Source organism: Parasteatoda tepidariorum, chromosome 9 (assembly GCF_043381705.1).
Source record: "Parasteatoda tepidariorum isolate YZ-2023 chromosome 9, CAS_Ptep_4.0, whole genome shotgun sequence".
NCBI classification, from domain to species: Eukaryota; Metazoa; Arthropoda; class Arachnida; order Araneae; family Theridiidae; genus Parasteatoda; species Parasteatoda tepidariorum.
The window spans coordinates 19360851-19381816 of record NC_092212.1 but is presented as its reverse complement, the minus strand read 5'-3'; the positions used below and the strand labels follow the sequence as shown (position 1 = coordinate 19381816).

Genomic DNA, 20966 nt, shown 5'->3' with positions numbered 1-20966 from the left:
GAATAAATTTTCTGCAATTCCATAAAAGAGTGTAAATTTTATAGTTCTATATCATGTTATACGCTGTCAGCCAGCTGTTTTTAACGGCCTATGTGAAAGGTCAGTGTCAGCCACCGGTGGTTGATGCAGCCTAAATGTAATTTCAGTGTCAGCCACCGGTGGTTGACGCTGCCTAAATGTAATTTCAGTGTCTGCCACCGGTGGTTGACGCCGCCTAAATGGAAAGTCCAGTGTCAGCCACCGATGGCTGACGCGGCGCTCAACGTGTTAACTCTTAAAGGGTTAAACATAAATTGGATTTCTCATCTATATTTTTGATAGGACTTACCAATCACTGACAGAGACTAAAATAAATAACGAAATTTTGTTTTGAAAAAAAAAACTTTATTTTGCAGAGTATACATCTACACTCCTTCGAAATGCAAACATGCATCCATAATACCATCTTAGGTTCTGAACGCATTCATTTTCAAGAAATAAAGAAAATAGGATTCTAAACAATAATATTTACAAGATATATAAGGATAAATATGCTATTTACATCATTGCAAAACATAAAAAAACCGAAAAACAATTTTATTAATATTATCTTCAACTCCGAGGAAATTTTATACTTGCAAGTATAAAGAAGATATTTTATACTTATACTCTTTAGACTTGTATATTCATTAACTACCCTTAAAGTATTACGAGTCCTTTCATCAGTTTTTAGAATTAACAGTGCTACCATTTAAATAATATTCAGATACACAGCAATAGAAGCATTTTCTTACAGTTGCGAAACTTGTCGCTTCAGATTATGATTTTTAAGAATACATTTCCATGAAATTAGTTAACTTTAGATTACAATGCATATAAATAGCTGCCAACTTTTCCGGTTAAATTGTAAGATTTTTCATTCCAATTTTTTTATTACAAAAAATGGAATGGTACATGAATGTTTAAATTAAACAGGCGCTTTCTCTGTAAAAAAGTTTTTGGTTAACATATCCTAACAGCTAAATAATTTAGATGTAAATATAAACTTTTCTATTCTGTCTAGATTTTTGATTGTATGCATACTTAGCTTCTCCTGGATAATTTTTTTACTGTAATTATAAATCCTTTTTATCACTTTTAATAAATTTGAATAAAATAAATGTTTCTTATTAATATTCTTTGTTCTACCGAAGTTAAATTGCCCTAAGGATACCAACTACATATACATGAAAGTGTTAAGCATTAAAATGAGCTACATTTTTTAATGTACAGGAGAGCGGGTTTGGTGAAAAATACCAAAATTTTTATGTGGGTATTGAGATGATTCTGTATATTGTGCTATTATTCAGAGAAAATATCGAAAACTTTTTAAGTCCCACCTAGGAACTGTTTGATATAAAACTATCGCCTCTGGAAAAATGTGGTTATCATTGCCCCAAGCCTTCATACTTACACATTTAACAATTTATACGATTTTTTGCGGAAGAATTTTCTTAATGATTGTAGAAAAATAATTTAAAGAAACTTTAAGTTAGATTGTGCTTCCTTATAATTATCAAGTATTTAATGTACATGTCTAAAAAATCTTGTATAATTTGAAGTGTGAAGGTGTTTTTTTTTAAAACTATTTTTTTAAAACTAGGAATCGAATTTTAAGTCAAACACTTTGCTACAGAAAAGCGAGATGCTACTGTAATGGTGTATTGTAGTATTTTCTGAATGTAACTACCAGAAATATTTTAAAAATATCAATAAAAACTAACTTTACTACCACTCTTTTAACTTACAAATATATTATGACATCCTCAGCTGAAACATAGAGCATGCACTCCAACTGAAGATTTTATTTCAATTGGCAGCAAAGTTTAAGCAGTAATATATTATGCTTAAGTTAATCAACTTGATTCAATTTGTTTTTTTATTATCAAATTTTCTCAGATTTTTAAAGTGAAAACAAGTTATAAAATTTAACATTTAAATTGCTATATTACATACTTCCATGATATCTAATTAGTTCTAAAATCTAGTTAAAATACTCAATAAGTATATAGTAATATTTTTAAAAACTAGCAAAATTTTTAAACACATTTGTTTACTATTGTAATTTCAGAACAACTTTAAAATTTGTGGGCGATTGTAACATCTAGATTGGCAATTCTGTATACAAAAGTAATTAAGACGTGTATATTATTAACAATATACCATCTTTATTTCAATACTTTGAAAATTTTTACAAGATTTTGATTGCATAAAAAATACCTCATCTAGTTCACTACCACTGCGAAATATATTCATCAAAAAAGGGTATAACATGAGGGGGATGAATGTGTAAGTTGGAAGCCATTTACCTTGCATCTTTTGTTAGTAAAATGTGTCTAACAACATACCACTATATCTATAAACAATTACCACTATTTTTGAGATCATTCAATTTTCCATCTAAGAAATTCGTGGTCTTTCAATTCGTACAGTTTGACTAGAAAAGTTTTCATAAATATGAATTCTAGGAAAGATACAACAGAAAAAGATACTAGAAATCACACAATATAATACTTAGAAGCAAGCTTTCAAACTAACAAAAAAATATGCAAATTCCTCAACCCGTGATATGCTCAACTATATACAAAAAGTATGAGAAATGCACTTTTAAATCTTCTCGCAGATTTATCATAATGGTTTATGCACAAGAATTATTATTTGTAACATCAATAGTTTATAATTGTCACTTGTTATAGCGAATTACAAAGCAACTTTTTTAGAAAGATCTGTCGATGGTGATTAAAATACACTTTTATTCAAAGCTCAGTAACTGATCCGATAAGTCACAAAATGTAAAACAACTTTTTTCGAAAGGTCCGTTGTTGATCAGATAATTAAATGCACTTTCATTCAATGTTCCGTAGCTGATCTAGTAATTCACAAAGTATAAAACAACTTTTTCGCAATGGTTTGTAAATGATTTGACTATTAAAAGGCACTATCATTCAAACTTCTGAAGCTGAACTGATAGTTCAAATAAAATTTTTTGCCAAGCTCTGAAGATTATAGACTAATTCAAAGAATCTTTGTAAATGTAAATTTCTGTGAATAGTCTGTTAAAAAAGACCATTTTTCACAAAAATTTGTTGTTTTTCCTGTAATTCAATGATCCTTTTAGCAAAGTTCAATGGATGCACAATAATTAAAATAAGTTTTTTTTAATAACACAATGTTATGGTTGTTTTAAATAAAATTTTTTGCCAAGCTCTGAAGATAATAGTCTAATTCAAAGAATTTTTTATTTAAATTTCTGTAAATAGTCTGATAAAAAGAACACTTTTCACAAAAATTTGTTGTTGATCCTGTAATTCAATGATCATTTTAACAAAGTTCAGTCGATGATACAATAATTAAAAAAAGTTTTTTTTTTATATAACACGATGTTACGGTTGTTTAATCAGTGCCATTTTAGATACCTAAAATAAACGTGATCGTTTGCAAAATATTACGATGACGATTACTTACAATTTAAATTTTATATAAAAAGTATTAGTTACTTGAGAACTTGCAAGTACATAGTTTTTCATTAACAACATTCTCTTATCGCTTTGTTTTATTTCTAGATGAGAACATTTTCCAGATGGAGGAAGATTTCTTTTCAGAATCTTGGTGTTTAGAATCATCCACTAAGCCTTTAGTTTCGCTGTCACGGTGCTTTACAGCTGCTCTCCAAGGCTTCACGTCTTGCACGTCTTCATCGTCATAATCTGTATCCGTTAGGGCCTCATGTGTTGGACTGGAATGACCAGAATCTCTATCTTCGATGCTAATTTTAAGAAGATCTAGAACATTTTGTTCAGACGATTTCATTTTTTGTTGGCTTGGTGTCGATGGCACTTTGTGATCATTCTGGTGATTTTCCTGTTTATAGTCATCTGGTTCGAATATATCAGGGTTGTCCAAAAATGCTTGAGCCAAGTTGCGACTGATCTGTTTTCGAATGGTCTTTTTCATGGACAAGTGACGTTCTAAGTGTCTCATGTCTCTCTCTGTTAAGGTCTTGCTGGTGTAAGTATTGTAATTCCCATTCCTGTTGCCATTTTTACGAGGATGTTCATCGCTTGATTTAAGATTTTCTTTTCCAAGATCCGAACTATTCTTCTTTGGCGAACTAGTACTTTTATGGTTTTCATTTTTATCGTAATAATCAATATTTGGTTCTTTGTTGCGACGTCTACTTCTCGGGGACTTTTCATACTGACACAGATCCTGAGTGTCACTTGTTGATTTTTTTCTTGCTGAGGTGTTGGTAAAGATGCTTTTGATGTGAGGAATACTTCTTTCCATGATTGAGTTACCAAACTATAAAGAAAAAGAATTTATATTAGTATAGCTTTATATATATATATAAAAAACACATACACACACAAAACCATTGCATTAAAATTAAGATTAGAAAGGTTATGGTAGTTAAGTTTAAAATTATCAGAGGAATAAAAGCATAAAAGCGTTTCCATTCGAAGAAGTAAAAGATATATATATATATCTTTTACTTCTTCGATATAAGATTTTGGGATATATATAAGATTTTAGGAAAGCTTAAATTATTTAATATTATATTTTTTAGTGATTCGCTTAAACCAAGTTTAAAATTTTAACCCCAGAATTTTCGGATCAATTTATATTTACCATAAGTCAAAAAAAAAACTTTCAGGTTAGCTACAATCACAATAAAATACAATTTTTTAATCAATATAAGTACTATTTTTAAATTTAGGTAAGTTTTCATGAAATGAAACTACAAATGTAAGAAGTGTTTGTCGCAAAAAATAACCCAAATGAAATTTAAAAAAAAAAAAAAAAAAAAAAAAAAAAAAAAAAAAAAAATAANAAAATTAAAAAAAAAAAAAAAAAAAAAAAAAAACTCGATCTTTTCGAACAGTTATGTAATAATTATGCATTTTTTACTTTTTTTTTTGTTTCAAATAGTACTGTCGAACTTAATTTTTCAAAATATATACTAGCAATCATATAATTACTGGATTAATCGATGTTAAAAATTTTTCGTAACAATATTGAAAATGGATCCCCCTGACATTTTGCATTTGGTCTTTGGTTAACATATATTTTTTAATATGAATGAATATATGACTCTTTGCATAATTTGTACTTCATTGGACTTGGAATATCGAACTATAACAATCCATTTTATATAATTAAATTTTCTAATTATGTGTTATTTCTATTATTTTTTTCCAAACACATCTCATTTGCATCATTCTCCAAAGTAAAAAAAAAATACTTTTATATAAACAAAACGGTTTTTTTTAAATTTAATGTGCCTCTATGTCTGATCAATTAGAAATTGTCCCAAGCTTCAATTGTTAGACGAACATGTTACTGACGTTCTGTTTATCAATTTTCAAAAGCAATCTCACATCAAAAACAGAAATAGTATTTTTCAATCGCCAATTTTACTTCCGCTTTGCATATTAATCAGCCATTGAATAACCTGATTAATATTCGCATCACTTCTGATATATCTCTACACTGAAATATATTTCATTCGATTCGGACTCAGGCATCAGGGCATCGCGATTCGAACAATATGGTCAAGCACTGAACGAGAACGAACTATATCTTGGCGTCGTCCACCCCCTCAACTTGACGTTCTTTCCTATTGACCAATCTGACCGCTATCATCTTCAAAATATTCAGGGATGTGCAGTATCGAGCTCAGATTGCTTAAGCATGCAGAAGGTCAATTTTTGAAAAGGTTGCTCTTTTAATGTATATTATTATTTTCATTCTCCCGCTATAGGCAACCGGTTTCTCAGGGCAATGTCTTTAAATCGACACGCACTGTTAAATATTCCTCTTCTTCTCTTTAATTATTTCGCCTCCTTTTAATCTTGAATAGTCTGAGAGAGAGTACCCTGAAATGCTTTAATTTATTTCTAAGAAAATGTTTACGTATCGTCTGCTCAGCGACAGAGAAATTAAGCGATGAAGCTGCAGCCACTCCGAAATGAAATACCTTAGAACATGAAGTTAACCTGACATATTCAAATTTTGAAAATACATTTATTTTTTAGAATATTATATTTCTTTTTTTTTAAATCTAAATTTATTTTTTGCCGCAAATATATACACCCAAAAAATGCTTGACGTTAAGCAATTTTTTTATATTTTATTTTATTTTTTTATAATTTATTTTTATTCTACATAATTACAAGTCATTATATAGAATGCCTAGGAATTCTATGTAAAAAATAAAGCCCTACTGCAGCTCCCGCATGTCAACCAAGAAGGAATTTAAGGCTTGACAATTTCGAGGCCAATGGAATGAAGGTGCCAACGTGGCCTGTGTTGCGCATCAACCAGCTTTACCAGACCATACTAGACATACTGATATCAAATGATCTGAGCTGAGTGAGCTTCAAGTCACCATCGAGGATTGAACCCCGTTCCTTCACAATGACAGCTCAGTGCTTTAACCATTGTGCATGCATTTTACATAATGGCAAATGCACTTTATGTAAAGTGCAAATCATGCAAATTATAATACAATTTGTCCATCTTTCTACAGGTGTGCCATTCAATCGAAAGTTTAGACAAGGTGTGAAATATTAATCATCAATCAATCTAAAATAATCTATGTTATATGAAACACAAATATATTGTCACAAAACCATTTAAATTTATTTTCTTGCGTTGGCAACAAAAGACTGAAAGAAACTGAGCTATAAGTTGGACAGAAATTAAAGTCAAAGTTTATATAAAAAAGCACTTTTTGCTCTATATATTTATTTTAATTAAGCTTATTAATGTACTCTGGAAACTAAATAAATTGGAACTATATATCAGTTTTAAGTTTTAATGACATTTAGCAGTTAACTCAGGATCTTTTATCACCAAAGATCGGCCAGGAAAGCGTTGCCCATTGATTCAACCAAAATGTTTTCAACTTTGGAATACTATCTCCATTTTTACCTGCTTTTTAATCATGTTTTTTTTATTATCATTTTTTTTATTTTCCTTACGAGATTTAGGAAATGTGGTATTTAGGAAAATTCTATGAATTATTTTCGAAAATTCTGTGAATCAGTAGTTACAAGTTGCATTGATATGAATAAAAACCAAATCGTAATAAATAAATTGAATAGAATGTTTATAAATCAAAGGCTTCACGGGATGATGCATATTTTTAAAACTTCATCACCATTTTTTAATTAATTCTGCACTCAGCAAAAACATGACATCCCTGAGAAATTATAGCCAGTGTATGTCAAAAAAATTTGACTAGGTATCAAAGCCAATTTTTCATTAATAAAAATCCAGTAAAAATGTATACCATAATTGTATGAATAATTTTTTAAGCGTCACACGGAATTATATTATATACGTTATAAATAAAACATGTGGGTATTAAGTTTGTTTATTCTATATCTTTCTATTTCGTATAATAAACAGGAATAAAAATTATTTGTTTTGTTGAAATTTGAATGTTAACACTTCGACGCAGAATTGTTGTTAAACATATTTTTCGTACTTTTTTCATTTTCATTATTTTGTATTAATTTAACTCAAAAAAAAAAAAATGAAAAATGTTATCGTACATCATGAAACACCGGTATCTTTGTCTGCGTTAGGTAAACTCTTGTCAGCACAAAATTTTATCAAATGTGCTATTATTTGCAGTTATTTAGATTTGAGCGAAACAATTATTCATCATTAAAATTTCTTTAATTTAGAAAATTATTAAAAATAAAAACAAATTATTTACAAACGCAACTATTGATAAAATTTAGAATTCGAATAACTTTTTTTTCTAACTACTCTTCTTTTGGATTTTATATTTTAGTTTATATATAATTGCAATAATCAAACATAATTTTTAGTAATTATTAGATTGTTTTTTATGGAAAAAAATTTAGCAAAATATATTTTTTCTTGTAATTAAAATGCCAGAAAAAAATATTTCGAAGGAACACCTGGTGTTCCATCTGCTCTAAAAGGTTTATAGAAATAGGGGAATAGTTAATAGAAGGGGTAATCGAAATCTTTTTTTTTATGTTAGATCTAGTTTTCATGATAATTTTTTCTTTAATGAAAAAGACTAGTTTTTAAAGGAAATCGCAAGAATTTACTAGATTGTGTTGAAACAAATGTTGTAAAATTTTAAAATTTTAGAAATTTATATGTAACTAAAAATAAATCGAAATGTGATTCTAGATTGTAAGACTGGAAGACGTTAAACTAATAAAAAGAATTTAAATAGCAATATATATTCTTGTAATTTTTGCCTTTTGGAAATTTATCGTTGCAATTTTCTAGGAAGTTACAAAGCTTGTTTAATTATATCAAATGCCTAAACGAAGGGAATATGATTGTTTAAAAAAATTAACAGTCATTTTAGATAACTTTTTATAAAATGTTAAGTTTCACGACATACGTTAACGAGGTATACGTACATTTTCGTGAATTTTATGTTCTTTATAAAACCTATCGTTGTAATTATTCTTGAAAATAAAAATAACGCAATTAATTCTTTAAAACGTTTTAATCTTTAATGATGAAATAAGTAGCTAAAAATAAACTGTCCTTCTAGAATACTGATTATAAAATTGCTTTGCAAATGTAAAAAGGTTTTAAAGTGAGCGAGGTACATAATTTCTCAATTTTTGTTTCTAATTTCAAACCCATCTCTTCAATTATTGATCAATTTACAATATACTGTTATACTCTAAAATTTCAAGATACTGACGTGAACTATCCTCAGTGGTAGACGGATCATGGATTAGAGTCCCCGCGCCATCGGGCTAACTGCGGGAGGTTCTGCGGGTGAACTAACCCGCAAAATCAAGAAGTCCTTCACAATGGCAAATTTCTCCTAATGCTTAATCCAGGAGTTCTATTGTCTTCTGGATTGGGTTTAAAATTACAAGGTTACGTAGTTGAACATTAGCAGTCGTAGACTCGAAATTGGGTCGACTGTTCAACGACGGTTATAAAAAAAAATAATTTCAAGACAAATTAAAAGATTCAAACTCATATACTAGAAACTTTCTCTTCTTTTCGTGAAGTTAAAATTAAAAGACACTAACTTGAAATTTGACCAACATTTCGCGAAGTTAAAACTAAAAGGCACTAACTTGAGACCAACATTTCGCGAAGTTAAAACTAAAAGACACTAACTTGAGACCAACATTTCGCTAAGTTAAAACTAAAAGACACTAACTTGAGACCAACATTTCGGGAAGTTAAAACTAAAAGACACTGACTTGAGACCAACATTTCGCGAAGTTAAAACTAAAAGACACTAGCTTGAGACCAACATTTCGCGAAGTTAAAACTAAAAGACACTACCTTGAGACCAACATTTCGCGAAGTTAAAACTAAAAGACACTAACTTGAGACCAACATTTCGAGAAGTTAAAACTAAAAGACACTAACTTGAAACCAACATTTCGTGAAGTTAAAACTAAAAGACACTAACTTGAGACCAACATTTCGCGAAGTTAAAACTAAAAGACACTAGCTTGAGACCAACATTTCGAGAAGTTAAAACTAAAAGACACTACCTTGAGACCAACATTTCGTGAAGTTAAAACTAAAAGACACTAGCTTGAGACCAACATTTCGCGAAGTTAAAACTAAAAGACACTAACTTGAGACCAACATTTTGAGAAGTTAAAACTAAAAGACACTAACTTGAGACCAACATTTCGCGAAGTTAAAACTAAAAGACACTAACTTGAAATTTGACCAACATTTCTTTTTTCCTTTTCCTTTCACCGACATCAATAATTATTCATTTAAATTTTTTGTTTTCCATCAAGGAAAAGTATTTTGTCCTTAAAACACTGATGAAAATAAAATTGTGACAATTCAGGGAAACGTCCAATAGTAAAGGTTTCGCGACATGACCTTTACATGACCTTCTCGTGCTAATGGGCGATCCCGTTCGGATATTGTTCAAGGAAATGATAATAATTGTTACTGTAGTCAATAGTTTTTAAAAAAGCGAATTTTGATTTTAGACTTCCTCCGATAGGAACGAATATATGGAAAAACGGGATTTTCGTTGTTTGGATTGTTGACGGACAAACAGTGTGAAGTTGCTCTTAGAATTTTGGAATAATACATACAACAGAATTACAATTCGATATTTGGCGACAATGTATGACACGCCTTTTAAATATCATGGAGTAAAATGGTTGCTTGCTTATTTATTTATCACAACTAATGTTTTTATGTTCCTTATCTACGAAAAAATAAATTAATAATAACAAACGCAATTTCGTTACACACAATGGCCATTTTAACGTATGATCTATCGTTTGGTGTTTGGCATAAGCCCATGACCACGTTTATAGGGATGTGTTCTCTTTACTTTCTCTGCTTTACCGTTTTCTCCAATAGAGAGGTTTCACATTTTCACGTAGCATCCAAAACATTTATAAACACGTATTTTGCGCAAGCTCCATTGCGAACCAAGATCGTTTGGTACTAAATTTACCCTGCAATTCATAGTACATGAGAGTGCGATATTCACGTACGTACAATCTGCGCAAGCTCCAATGATAACCAAAATTGTTTGGTAGTAAATTCTCTGCGCAAAACACAATCCCTAATAACAGTTACTATTAGTTAGAAACAGTTATTTTGAATATAATGTGGCATCGAAGATTTTTCTTACTTATAACATTATTTATTACTTATAACTTTTTTATTAACCAACTTATTTTGGAATAGAATTTTTTCGGTACAACTGAAACCTTTCCATCATAAAAAAGAATATTGTGTCAAGTCTAATTGATGCCATGTCATTGTAATGCAGAATTATTTGTAACACTAATTAAAAAAAATGAAAACAGTGTAAATAATTTAGGTAAATTTCAAAAACAAGAGAGAACGTCTATGGTCGTATATTCGAAGAGTTCACCGCCATCTGGGCAGTTCACCGGCCTTGGGACGAAACAAATTATCAAATCATTAGTAAAAACTGCTGGCAATTGCTGCTGTCATAGTTTTCCTCTCTGCTTTTCTTTTCAGAACTGAAACTCAGTAAATCATTCTTTTCAAAAAGAGTTAAGGAGGAAAGGCTACTTAAACGATATACAGTCTTTCCCTCTCGATAATTTTGTTCAAATAATTTTAACCTTGGTGGCAACACTCTTGAGAGAAAGAGGAAGAAGAAAGATCAAAATCACGATCACCAAAATCACGCTCTTCCTCTTTTTCAATAGAAGAGTTAATTTTTCTTCCATTGTGAGAGTATTTGCTTAATTGGCGGTTGTTCCAAATCGGTCCAAAAGTAAAAGAAAGTTACCTACATTTGTCAAGAAATAAATATTGGCCCTTTTCTCTGGAAGGAACAACATATAAACAATGGAATAACTGTAATTATATTGAAAGTTTAAGGAAACCAAAACAAATATATCATTACACTACTATAATGTTAAATTCACACACTGATTTATATTTTACCATTGCATGATTTGCTATCTATATGAAGCATCAATTTTTTCAATACAAATAAATTTTAAAACAGCAACGACATTGTTTCTTTTGAAAAAAAATTATAAATTCAAACGTAATGTTAAGGCGGAGAAAATATTATTGACAAGTTAATGACTAGCTCAACTTTTTCATAAATGTCATACATAACAAAGAACTGAATTGAGGGTGTTTTTGATGCTTTTTCGCAAAGGAAAATAAAAACGCAGCAGTTCGAGGACTTTTAACTCGAAAAAAATTTGAATTTTGAACTGTGCATATTAATTAGATGAAAAGAATTATCTTTCAGATTGAAAATTTAAAAATTTGCATTGAAATTTAAAATAAATTTTTAAAAAGTTACCAGTTTGGAGTCATTTTTTTCACCCATGAGAAAATCATCAACATTGTTATTCGAAGCTATTTCGACAAGAAAAATAAATAAGCCATAATATATTTGTCTATCACTAATTTATTTGATTCTAAGCCATAATTTATCTGCCGAGCTGTAATATTTTAAAATTATCTATGCCATCTTATCGTAAAGAAATTATCTGGGCATTTAAATAGATAAACAATTTAAGCATTTTCAGAAGAATTAAACTTTTTTAAAATTTTCTGCATCGATAGAAAATCATTAAAATCAAAGAATAACACTCAATTTAAGTAACTTTTTAAATATTAAAAAAGTTGATTATATACGCTTTTCATGTTCTTAGAGCTGTTTCTTTTCCTCAGAATCACGTTTTGTGCCATTTTTAGAATCATTATAGAGGATGCTTGCAGAAAGATGGCTCAATTTTACCCTAACTGTCACGAATGACTGTTGCAAATTCACAACAGTTTGAAAAATAGCATATCATTCGCAAAAAAGCATTATTTCATGTGACGACTTAGCCTTATACAACCTTAAAATCAGTGAATAATTCATAATTTTAGCATATTTTTATGAACTCAAAAAAACTTACATTTTTAAAAAGCTTACCTTTTATAAATAGCTATTTCAAACTCGCAACAAACTATTAAGACATCTATAAGCATAATTAGCCAACAGATTTTATTTACATATTTTTTAAAATTACTGATTAGTTTTAGTTGTTAAAAATTATTTTTTGAAACTTAAAACTTCAAGATTTAATATGCCAAAACGATAATGTTGCTGCTGTTAAGACAATTAATTCACAACTGCCGTACAAGTTGGCTGCAATGGATATGTGAATAGAGTAACATTGATGAAAGTGAAAGCAAATTAAGTCTGTCAAATTAGCCATGCCCACATTTAAGCTACCCTTTCCCCCACCCCCATTCTGATTGTTATTCTGTTCGAATGCATTTATGACTCATGTGTCCCAAAGAGGTTAAGATCTCATACCTGCCAGGTTTTAATTTTTACGAGGAAGATTTTTCTCAGTGGTAATAAAAAAAATTAAATTACAATGATAGACAATAGTGTATTTCGTAAAACTTTAAACTCACAATCGCGAGATTAGCATACATTTCAAAATTATTTTAAATTAAATTTATTATTGCAAGTAATAAATTGAAATATATAATTAATTTAGAATAAATTTAGCAAATCTTAAAAAAAAATTTAGCAAATTTTTCTCCTCCCTCGAAAATCTGCAATAAATGAAATAGTTTTACTAGCAATTTTTTTCTTCACTTTTTCTTCCTTCCTTCAAGCTTGCGTCCATACCTGGCAACTTTTAATCCCTTCCATTATCATTTTTCCCAGTGGTATTAAAATGGAATTAAAACTTCAATTTTAAGCAACCAAATACGTTGCATTTGAAAAATCTTAAGATGACAACCTTGATAGTAACGCATATTAGTATATGTGCTTCATTTTTGTAAGAATAGTGGTGATCGAAATCATTTAAAAATTAAGTTCATAAAAGAAAAAAATACTATATATTTACTACCACTTTAAATATGAAAATAAAATCTTCGGGAAAATCCAGAAGAATTGACAAGTAGGTTGCATCTAACTCTCCCTAATTAATGTATGATTAAAGCTTCAGACACTCCTCCTACTATGAATTCTCTGTGGTTTTAGAAAATAATTCTTCCTAGTGGTAGCAAGTGTAATTCTAATTTCATTAAATTAGAATTAAAAGAATTTTGTCCACTACTAAACACAATTCATTTAAACAGATACGTATGAGATCTTAAGTTCTAAATAATTTATTTAAAAAAAATTGTTTGTTTCAAAACATTTTGCTTTAATTCACTACCAATAAAAAAAAATATAAAAGTACAACTATCACGAAAATTAATATATACATTGATGAGTAATTACGGAAGAAAAAAAATTGTGATTGCAATCAGTGGTTGTACACTGGTCAAATGTTTATTTTTCTTCCTTAATAGACTTTCATAAACAAAAATTGTCATTGGTTGCAAAAACTGCATCCATTGATTTGTCCTCTTATAGTTGTTCTTTGGTTTTCAATTCCAGTCAATATACATTTCCTAAGACGTCACAAAATTCTTTTCTTTCTTCAGTATTTATATTTATAATGTATAAAATCACCGCCAAGATAGTAATCATAAATAAGTAAATCACAGAAATTTAAAATAGTATTACTTAAAATCATTGAAATTATTCGCTGGGGAAATTAAAAGAAAAAACTCAGAGGAGAAAACAATGAACTTCAATAAATTCCAAAACTAATTAACTTTTTTTATTTGATCTTGCAGCGCAATTTTTCATTAATGCTTATGTAAGCCTGATTTTTTTATAACTTGTGCAGTTTTATTTGTGAGATTATGGTTTTGAAGTTGATTGAAGTTGTTCAGTTCATTTTAAAATTTTAACGTTAGACAATATTTAAAAAAAAAAAAACTTAATGCATAACAAAATTAAAAGTGAAAAAAATAAGAATTCTAAAAAAATTATCAAACAGCAGCTGTCGCCATAGCAACGCATGTAATGACGACGCATGCGCACTGTTTACTATTACTCTTGAACAGAGTAAGGCTGCTATACTAGGACACAGTTGAAACGTGTGATGACGTCCAAATACTGAAAAAACTAAGTTGATATGAACAAAAAAGTTTACATTTCAATCGAAAAACTATGAAATCAAGTTGATAAAGCTTAGCTTTAGAAATTTTGAAGCAAGTGTGTTGTAGCAACACCACACATAATGTTGTTAAATGTTGAACTGATTATTTCTTTATGCAAATTATTTTTTTAGTGATTATCACTATGAAATAATTTCATTTTGCAATATCATCTGATTAAAAAAAAGCATTTTAAAAAAAAATTTAATGCCAGTAATTTTGAAAACTTAATATTTTTTTTTTTGTAATTTACTGACGCTGCACAGAAGTATAAAGTTTTCCATCATGTGATTACAAAGGTATCGTTAATTGTATATTGTTTACAACTGCAACTATAAAGAACAATTTCACAAATGAGAGAATTGAGATTGACCTATTGCCATTGAATTGTATTCGGAAAAATAGACACAACAGAGAACTTTGAATTGAAGGTCGTTGTCAAATTTTGAGTGAGCAATATTTCCCAACATTTATTTGTCTTTGATTAAACAATTCGAGGAAATATATACCTTTTAGAGGAAAAATTTTCATTTCTTCTTTTCATGTTCATCAAACACTGCAATATAATGAGTTTTCATACTTTTCTATTCAAGATGGCATTTGTCTCGTCTAGTTTTTCAAATAGTAATTTCCATTATTTCGGTTTTTACTGGATTTAATTTGCCAACCTTGACTTTTTAATCGATGGGCCATTCATGGAAAATAATAGCGTATTTTTATTAACGAATTGAATATTAAAACGTTTTCTTTATCCTAGTATTAAATTAAACAGACATTTCATCACTTGTCTGTGAAAATAGATACTCGTATTTTAATGGACTTAAAGATGTTTGTATTTTGTGAAAAAGAGAAAGAAAATTTGTACGTTTTAAAGATAGTATAATGTTATTCATTTACCGGTTTTTAAAAGCATATTTTAGTAACTTATTTCATAGCGTATTTCATAAACAAAGTGAAAATTAAAATAGTTTTTTGATTTTAGTACTAAATTAAAGACACATTTCATCACTTGTCTGTGAAAAAAGATATTTTAATGGACTTAAAGATGTTTGTATTTTTAGAAAAAGTGAAAGGAAATTTGCATGTTTTAAAGAATGATAGTATAATGGTACATGCGAACCGGTTTTTAAAAGCGTATTTAAGTAAATTTTAAAGCGATTTTTAAAAAAAATTTTAGTATTAAATTAAACACCCATTTTATCGCTTGTCTGTGAAAATAGATATTTTAATGGACCTAAAGAAGTTTGTATTTTGAAAAAAAGAGAAAAGAAATTTGTACGTTATAAACCTTTGACGCAGAATTTTTATTAAACATATTTTTCCTACTTTTGCTACAGTAGCGCTGAAATTGCGTATAAGTAGGAGCAGTTAGCGTTGCTTTGATAACTAAAGAATGAAATTGCGTTTTCTCGCCATTTTGACTTAAAAGTAAAAAATTTCGAGTGATTTTTAAATTACCTTACATTTTTTACGCCATTTTTGTAATTGAATCATTTATCGGATGAACTATTTTTTACATGACTTCAATACCCATATTTCTGTAGAATAGATGTTTTCGATTGATACAGATATAAAATACTCAGTAGAAATTAGTATTGAGACTAAATGTTAATTATAAATCAAGTCAACTGTTTACGTTTCTCTAAATTCATTTCTGTAATTGCAGAAAGTTCAAATTTAATGTTCTAATTGTTTTCGCGATTTATAGCTACAATACTCAAACTCGAACAGTAGCAATTTTGATTATGACAAATATAACATAAACAAGCTTAATGGAAGGAAAAGAATATTGAGATTAAACGTTAATTATAAGTCAAGTTCTAAATCTTACATTCCATTATCTACATTTCTTTAATATCAGTTTTTGAATTATAAGAACCCCAAGGAGATACTGAAAAGAATTCAAATTCATTGTTCTATTACTTCGACGAACAGAGATAAAAATGGCGGCGAGTCATTGTTCTTAGTCTTAAAGGTCGTTGCTTCTTTTAGAAAAAATTGATTAATGAAGTATGAGATGAATTGAATATGAAAAATATCAGTGTTGGTGTGGAAAATTACAATAATACCTGAAGTAGATACCTGTTTCAAATTCAAGTGTATAGGGAATGAGTAATTAAGAAAAAAACGTTCGTTACACATGGGTGAAGATAACCCATCTCTTTCTACCCGGGATACAGGATATTTAAGAGGCCTAAGAAAGCATCTTTTTTCAACGTAAAAAAAAGACAAATTATACAATGAAATGGAAATAATAATGTACTACAGGGGGTTGAAAAGTGCTTTTCCCTATCCTGGTCTTACTTTTTTAATTAATATAAGTTACACAAACGCTGAGATGAAGCTACTTTTTTGTGCTTCAGGCATTAAAAAAATACCATTGTTGAAACATGTTAGAAATACAATGTACTTTTTGGTGTTTAATGAAGCTTTTTGATATCTAAGGTACCCGATGATATTTTGGAAAAATTTTAACTAAATCATCAAATTTCAGACTTTTGCTTAAAATAAATGATTTTATCAAAGTTTTTCTAAACAGAAACTATCTCAAACAGAACAGATGCAGGCTGTTTTGATAAACTATTTATCTATAATCTGACATACAACGTCTTTTAGCCTAATAAATCATAACGTGTATTCTCGTATCTATTTTTAAGTGCGATAACTTAAAATCTGTTAGGTCTATTTTCTTGAAAATTTGCATAATAGTTCGTTTGATTTTTATCTGGGGAATAGATCAGTTAGCTACTGCTAGGCATTAAAGAAATTCCATTGTTGAAACTTGTTAGAAGTACATTGTAAATTTTGGTGCTTAATGTAGCTTTTTGATATTTAAGGTAACCCATGATATTTTAGAACAATTTTAACTGAATCATCAAATTTCAGACTTTTGCCTAAAATAAAAGAATTTATCAAGATTTTTCTAAAACAATTTCATTCTTGTTTCTATCTCAAACAGAACAAATGCAAGTTGTTTTGATAAACCATTTATCTATTATCTGACATACAACGCCTTTTAGCCTAATAAATCATAACGTGTTTTCTCGTGTCTATTTTTAAGTGCGATAACTTAAGATCTGTTAGGTCTATTTTCTTGAAAATTTGCATAATTGTTCTTTATATTTTTATCTGGGGAATAGACTACGCACTGAATTTTGACCATTTATGCGAAATGAGTGGCCATATTAAATGTAAATTATTAAAAATTATTATTACCATATGTATAATATGCATAGTCTATAACCTAAGTTCATGCCTGGCATGTACAGATATGTCATATCACTACTTTCATATGGGTGTTTCTCATATATTGATCACATTAACTGGTTAAGGAAGGAAAAAAAAAATCGTGTGCACATCAACGCGAATTTATATCACGTGATTAATATGAATAAAATTATAATGGAATCTTAGTTACTGCATGTATTCAGAAAAAGAATATCGTTTGTGAGTAGATAAAGTTTGGCAAATAAANAAAAAAAAAAAAAAAAAAAAAAAAAAAAAAAAAAAAAAAAAAAAAAAAAACTCAACAACAGACTCTTGGTTTAAATATATGTTATCGTTGTAAAGAAATATCTAACACCTAAATTATAAAACAAGACTGTTTTAATGTTAATTATTTTATTCTATGTAGTTTACACCAATATCAATATAAACTGTTTGATGACAGTAACTATTATTACAAAAACCAGGTGGAACATTTGATACTGAGTACGATATTTATTGTTACAGTTCAATTTATGTTTATTTCTTTGCTCTGTTTTTCTAGTTTTTTTAAAAAAAATTTTTATTATTCGTTTAACTTTCGACTTTTATTGCACTCTTTGATTGATTTAATCAATTTTTTCAGAGTACAGAGATTTTTTCAGATGCAAAGTCAACGTTTTTTTGTTTGTTATAAATTTTTCAAGGATCACGCAAGTGTAAAACATAACATACACTTTAGAATTCATGATGCATCTGTTCTTCATTCCTTGGTATTCTATTGTTAAAATTTCTTATTGGAATTTACAGTTCAATGCATCAGCAAAAAATATGGATCAAAGGATTTAATGATTTGTTTGATGTGTAAAGGAAGAGCTGATTTATTATCTCCCTGATCTTATGAAGATAAATTTCCCCTATCAAAATTGCATTGTGGCATGACAATTTTTTTTCAAAAAAAAAAAAAAAAAAAAAAAANAAAAAAAAAAAAAAAAAAAAAATTGTCAGTTAAGGTTCAAGCATATTTTGCAATAGAGAAATTTAGTTATTACATGTAGCTTACATCAGCTGCACGTTCTTATTAAGATCTTTGAAAAACATGTGTGAAAAACATGCGAGGTGCATGTTTTTCACACGTGAAAGTGTTAAATTTTCTAAATCTTTTAAACGTCAAAATAAATAATATCTGACATTTTTATGCTTTTTTTTCCTAATTTTCAAATTAATAGTTTTATTTTATGAACTGTTGCCTTCCATCTTAATGGGTTATTTTATGGATTACTTTTTGTGTCTAAAGACTAGCGTTACGAAAATAATATATAGGAATATTCACTTTGAAAATTACTTCTATAGCAATTTTCTGGTCAAACAGCGTGTTTTTAAGGGAAAATAAACTCACATTTAGATTACAGAGGAAGAATTTCAATTTTAGCATGATATTATCAATCATTTCGCAAATGCATGTTTTTCTTAAATCGAAGTTTTAAAATAGGTGCCACAAAGCAATACTTTATATCATATGCGTTAATTTTTTTTTTCTGACGTACTCAAATAAAGATGGACCAAATATATATAAAAATTGTATCCCTTTATCACGAATTGCTGGCTTGGTAAGGCGGACTGCGTCTTTCAAAGTTTCCTAGCGGTCTGAGAATTTTTTTTCTTGTTTAAAAAAATCATGTGGTAAATGCTTTACAATATTTAAATTCTAGATAGGGCTATTGATGTTTTATACAAAAAATAATTTGGCTTGTCATGATATTTTTTTCTAGATAGGACTATTGATGTTTTATACAACAAATATTTCGGTTTGTCATAATATTTTTTTCTAGATAGGGCTGTTGATGTTTTATACAAAAAATATTTTGGTTTGTCATGATATTTTTTCTAGATAGGGCTATTGATTTTTTATACAAATATTTTGGTTTGTCATGATATTTTTTTCTAGATAGGACTATTGATGTTTTATACAACAAATACTTTGGTTTGTCAAGATATTTTTTTCTAGATAGGACTATTGATGTTTTATATAACAAATATTTTGGTTTGTCAAGATATTTTTTTCTAGATAGGACTATTGATATTTTATACAACAAATATTTTGGTTTGTCATGATATTTTTTTCTAGATAGGGCTACTGATGTTTTATACAACAAATATTTTGGTTTGTCAAGTTATTTTTTTCTAGATAGGGCAATTGATGTTTTATACAACAAATATTTTGGTTTGTCATGATATTTTTTTTTCACTTTAAAAACAACTTACAAATAAGACTATCTGTTCACTATTGAGTTAGCTGAGTTTGAATTTTCAAATCTGTTTTCGAAAGTATCATGCAATATAAGTTAAAGACCAGATTTGATCGTGTTTCTTTGTGATTGTCAGTCTTAACTTTTTTGTCACTTTAGCCAAAGTTTATATCGATAATGTTTTCTAAATAAAAGAAATTGTTGAAGTTAAAAACTAATACACTGAAGAGCCAAAAAAATTGGTATACCTGCCTAATATCGTGTAGGGCCCCCGCGACAACGCAAAAGTGCCGCAACACGACGTGGCATGGATTCGATCAATGTGTGAAGTAGTGCTGGAGATATTGACACCATGAATCCTGCAGGGCTGTCCATGAACCAGTGGGAGTAAGAGGGGGTGGGGATATCTTCTGAACATCACGTTGCAAGGCATCCCAAATATCCCAGCGATGTCGTAGATTTGATGTTTTACCGGATTTCCGATACTCACGGTATACTCGTGAAATGGTCGTACGTGAAAATCCAAACTTCATTGCTATCTTGGAGATGCTATGTCCCATCTCCCCTGCGCCTACTAACACCACGTTCAAACTCACTTAAATCTGTATAACCTGGCATTGTAGCAGAAGTAACCGATCTAAGAACTGTGTAACTGTAACTATTAAATTTTTTCAGAGTAGGGGAGAGTGGGGTCAATTGTAACAGGGTACGATTGTAACAGAGCAAATATTTCGAGTGCCGGGCTCTAGATTCGGTTCCTACGTGGCGCACAAGGTGTATTTAATAACTCTACATGTACACCCCTGATGGCAACCATTTTTATGTACTTTTGAAAGAGTTATATCACAAAAGATATTTTCACGCTACGTAAGTACTTTTTTTGGTGTTAGAATATTATATTGTAACATAGTAATTTTGTTTAAACAAATAAAAATTATTAACCGAATATGTAAGTGGACACCTTAATTAACATTTTAAGAAAAAAAA

At 29.0% G+C, this 20966-nt stretch overlaps 1 protein-coding gene across 2 annotated transcripts in view; it reads right to left on the bottom strand.

Annotated features, from left to right (window-relative positions):
- Positions 1-362: 362 nt before the first annotated feature.
- LOC107448182 (uncharacterized) overlaps positions 363-20966 on the bottom strand; it is an 80186-nt gene continuing 59582 nt past the window's right edge. The window contains exons 1-2 of one of the 2 annotated variants that reach the window (XM_071185521.1): positions 12446-12616; positions 363-4320 (exon numbers count right to left, since the gene is read on the bottom strand). In XM_071185521.1, the coding sequence (XP_071041622.1) occupies positions 3559-4305 (747 nt within the window). In that variant the 5' untranslated portion in view covers positions 4306-4320; positions 12446-12616 and the 3' untranslated portion in view covers positions 363-3558. Of the gene's footprint in view, positions 4321-12445; positions 12617-20966 lie in introns of those variants that run through there. The other variant, XM_016063297.4, reaches the window with a different exon arrangement.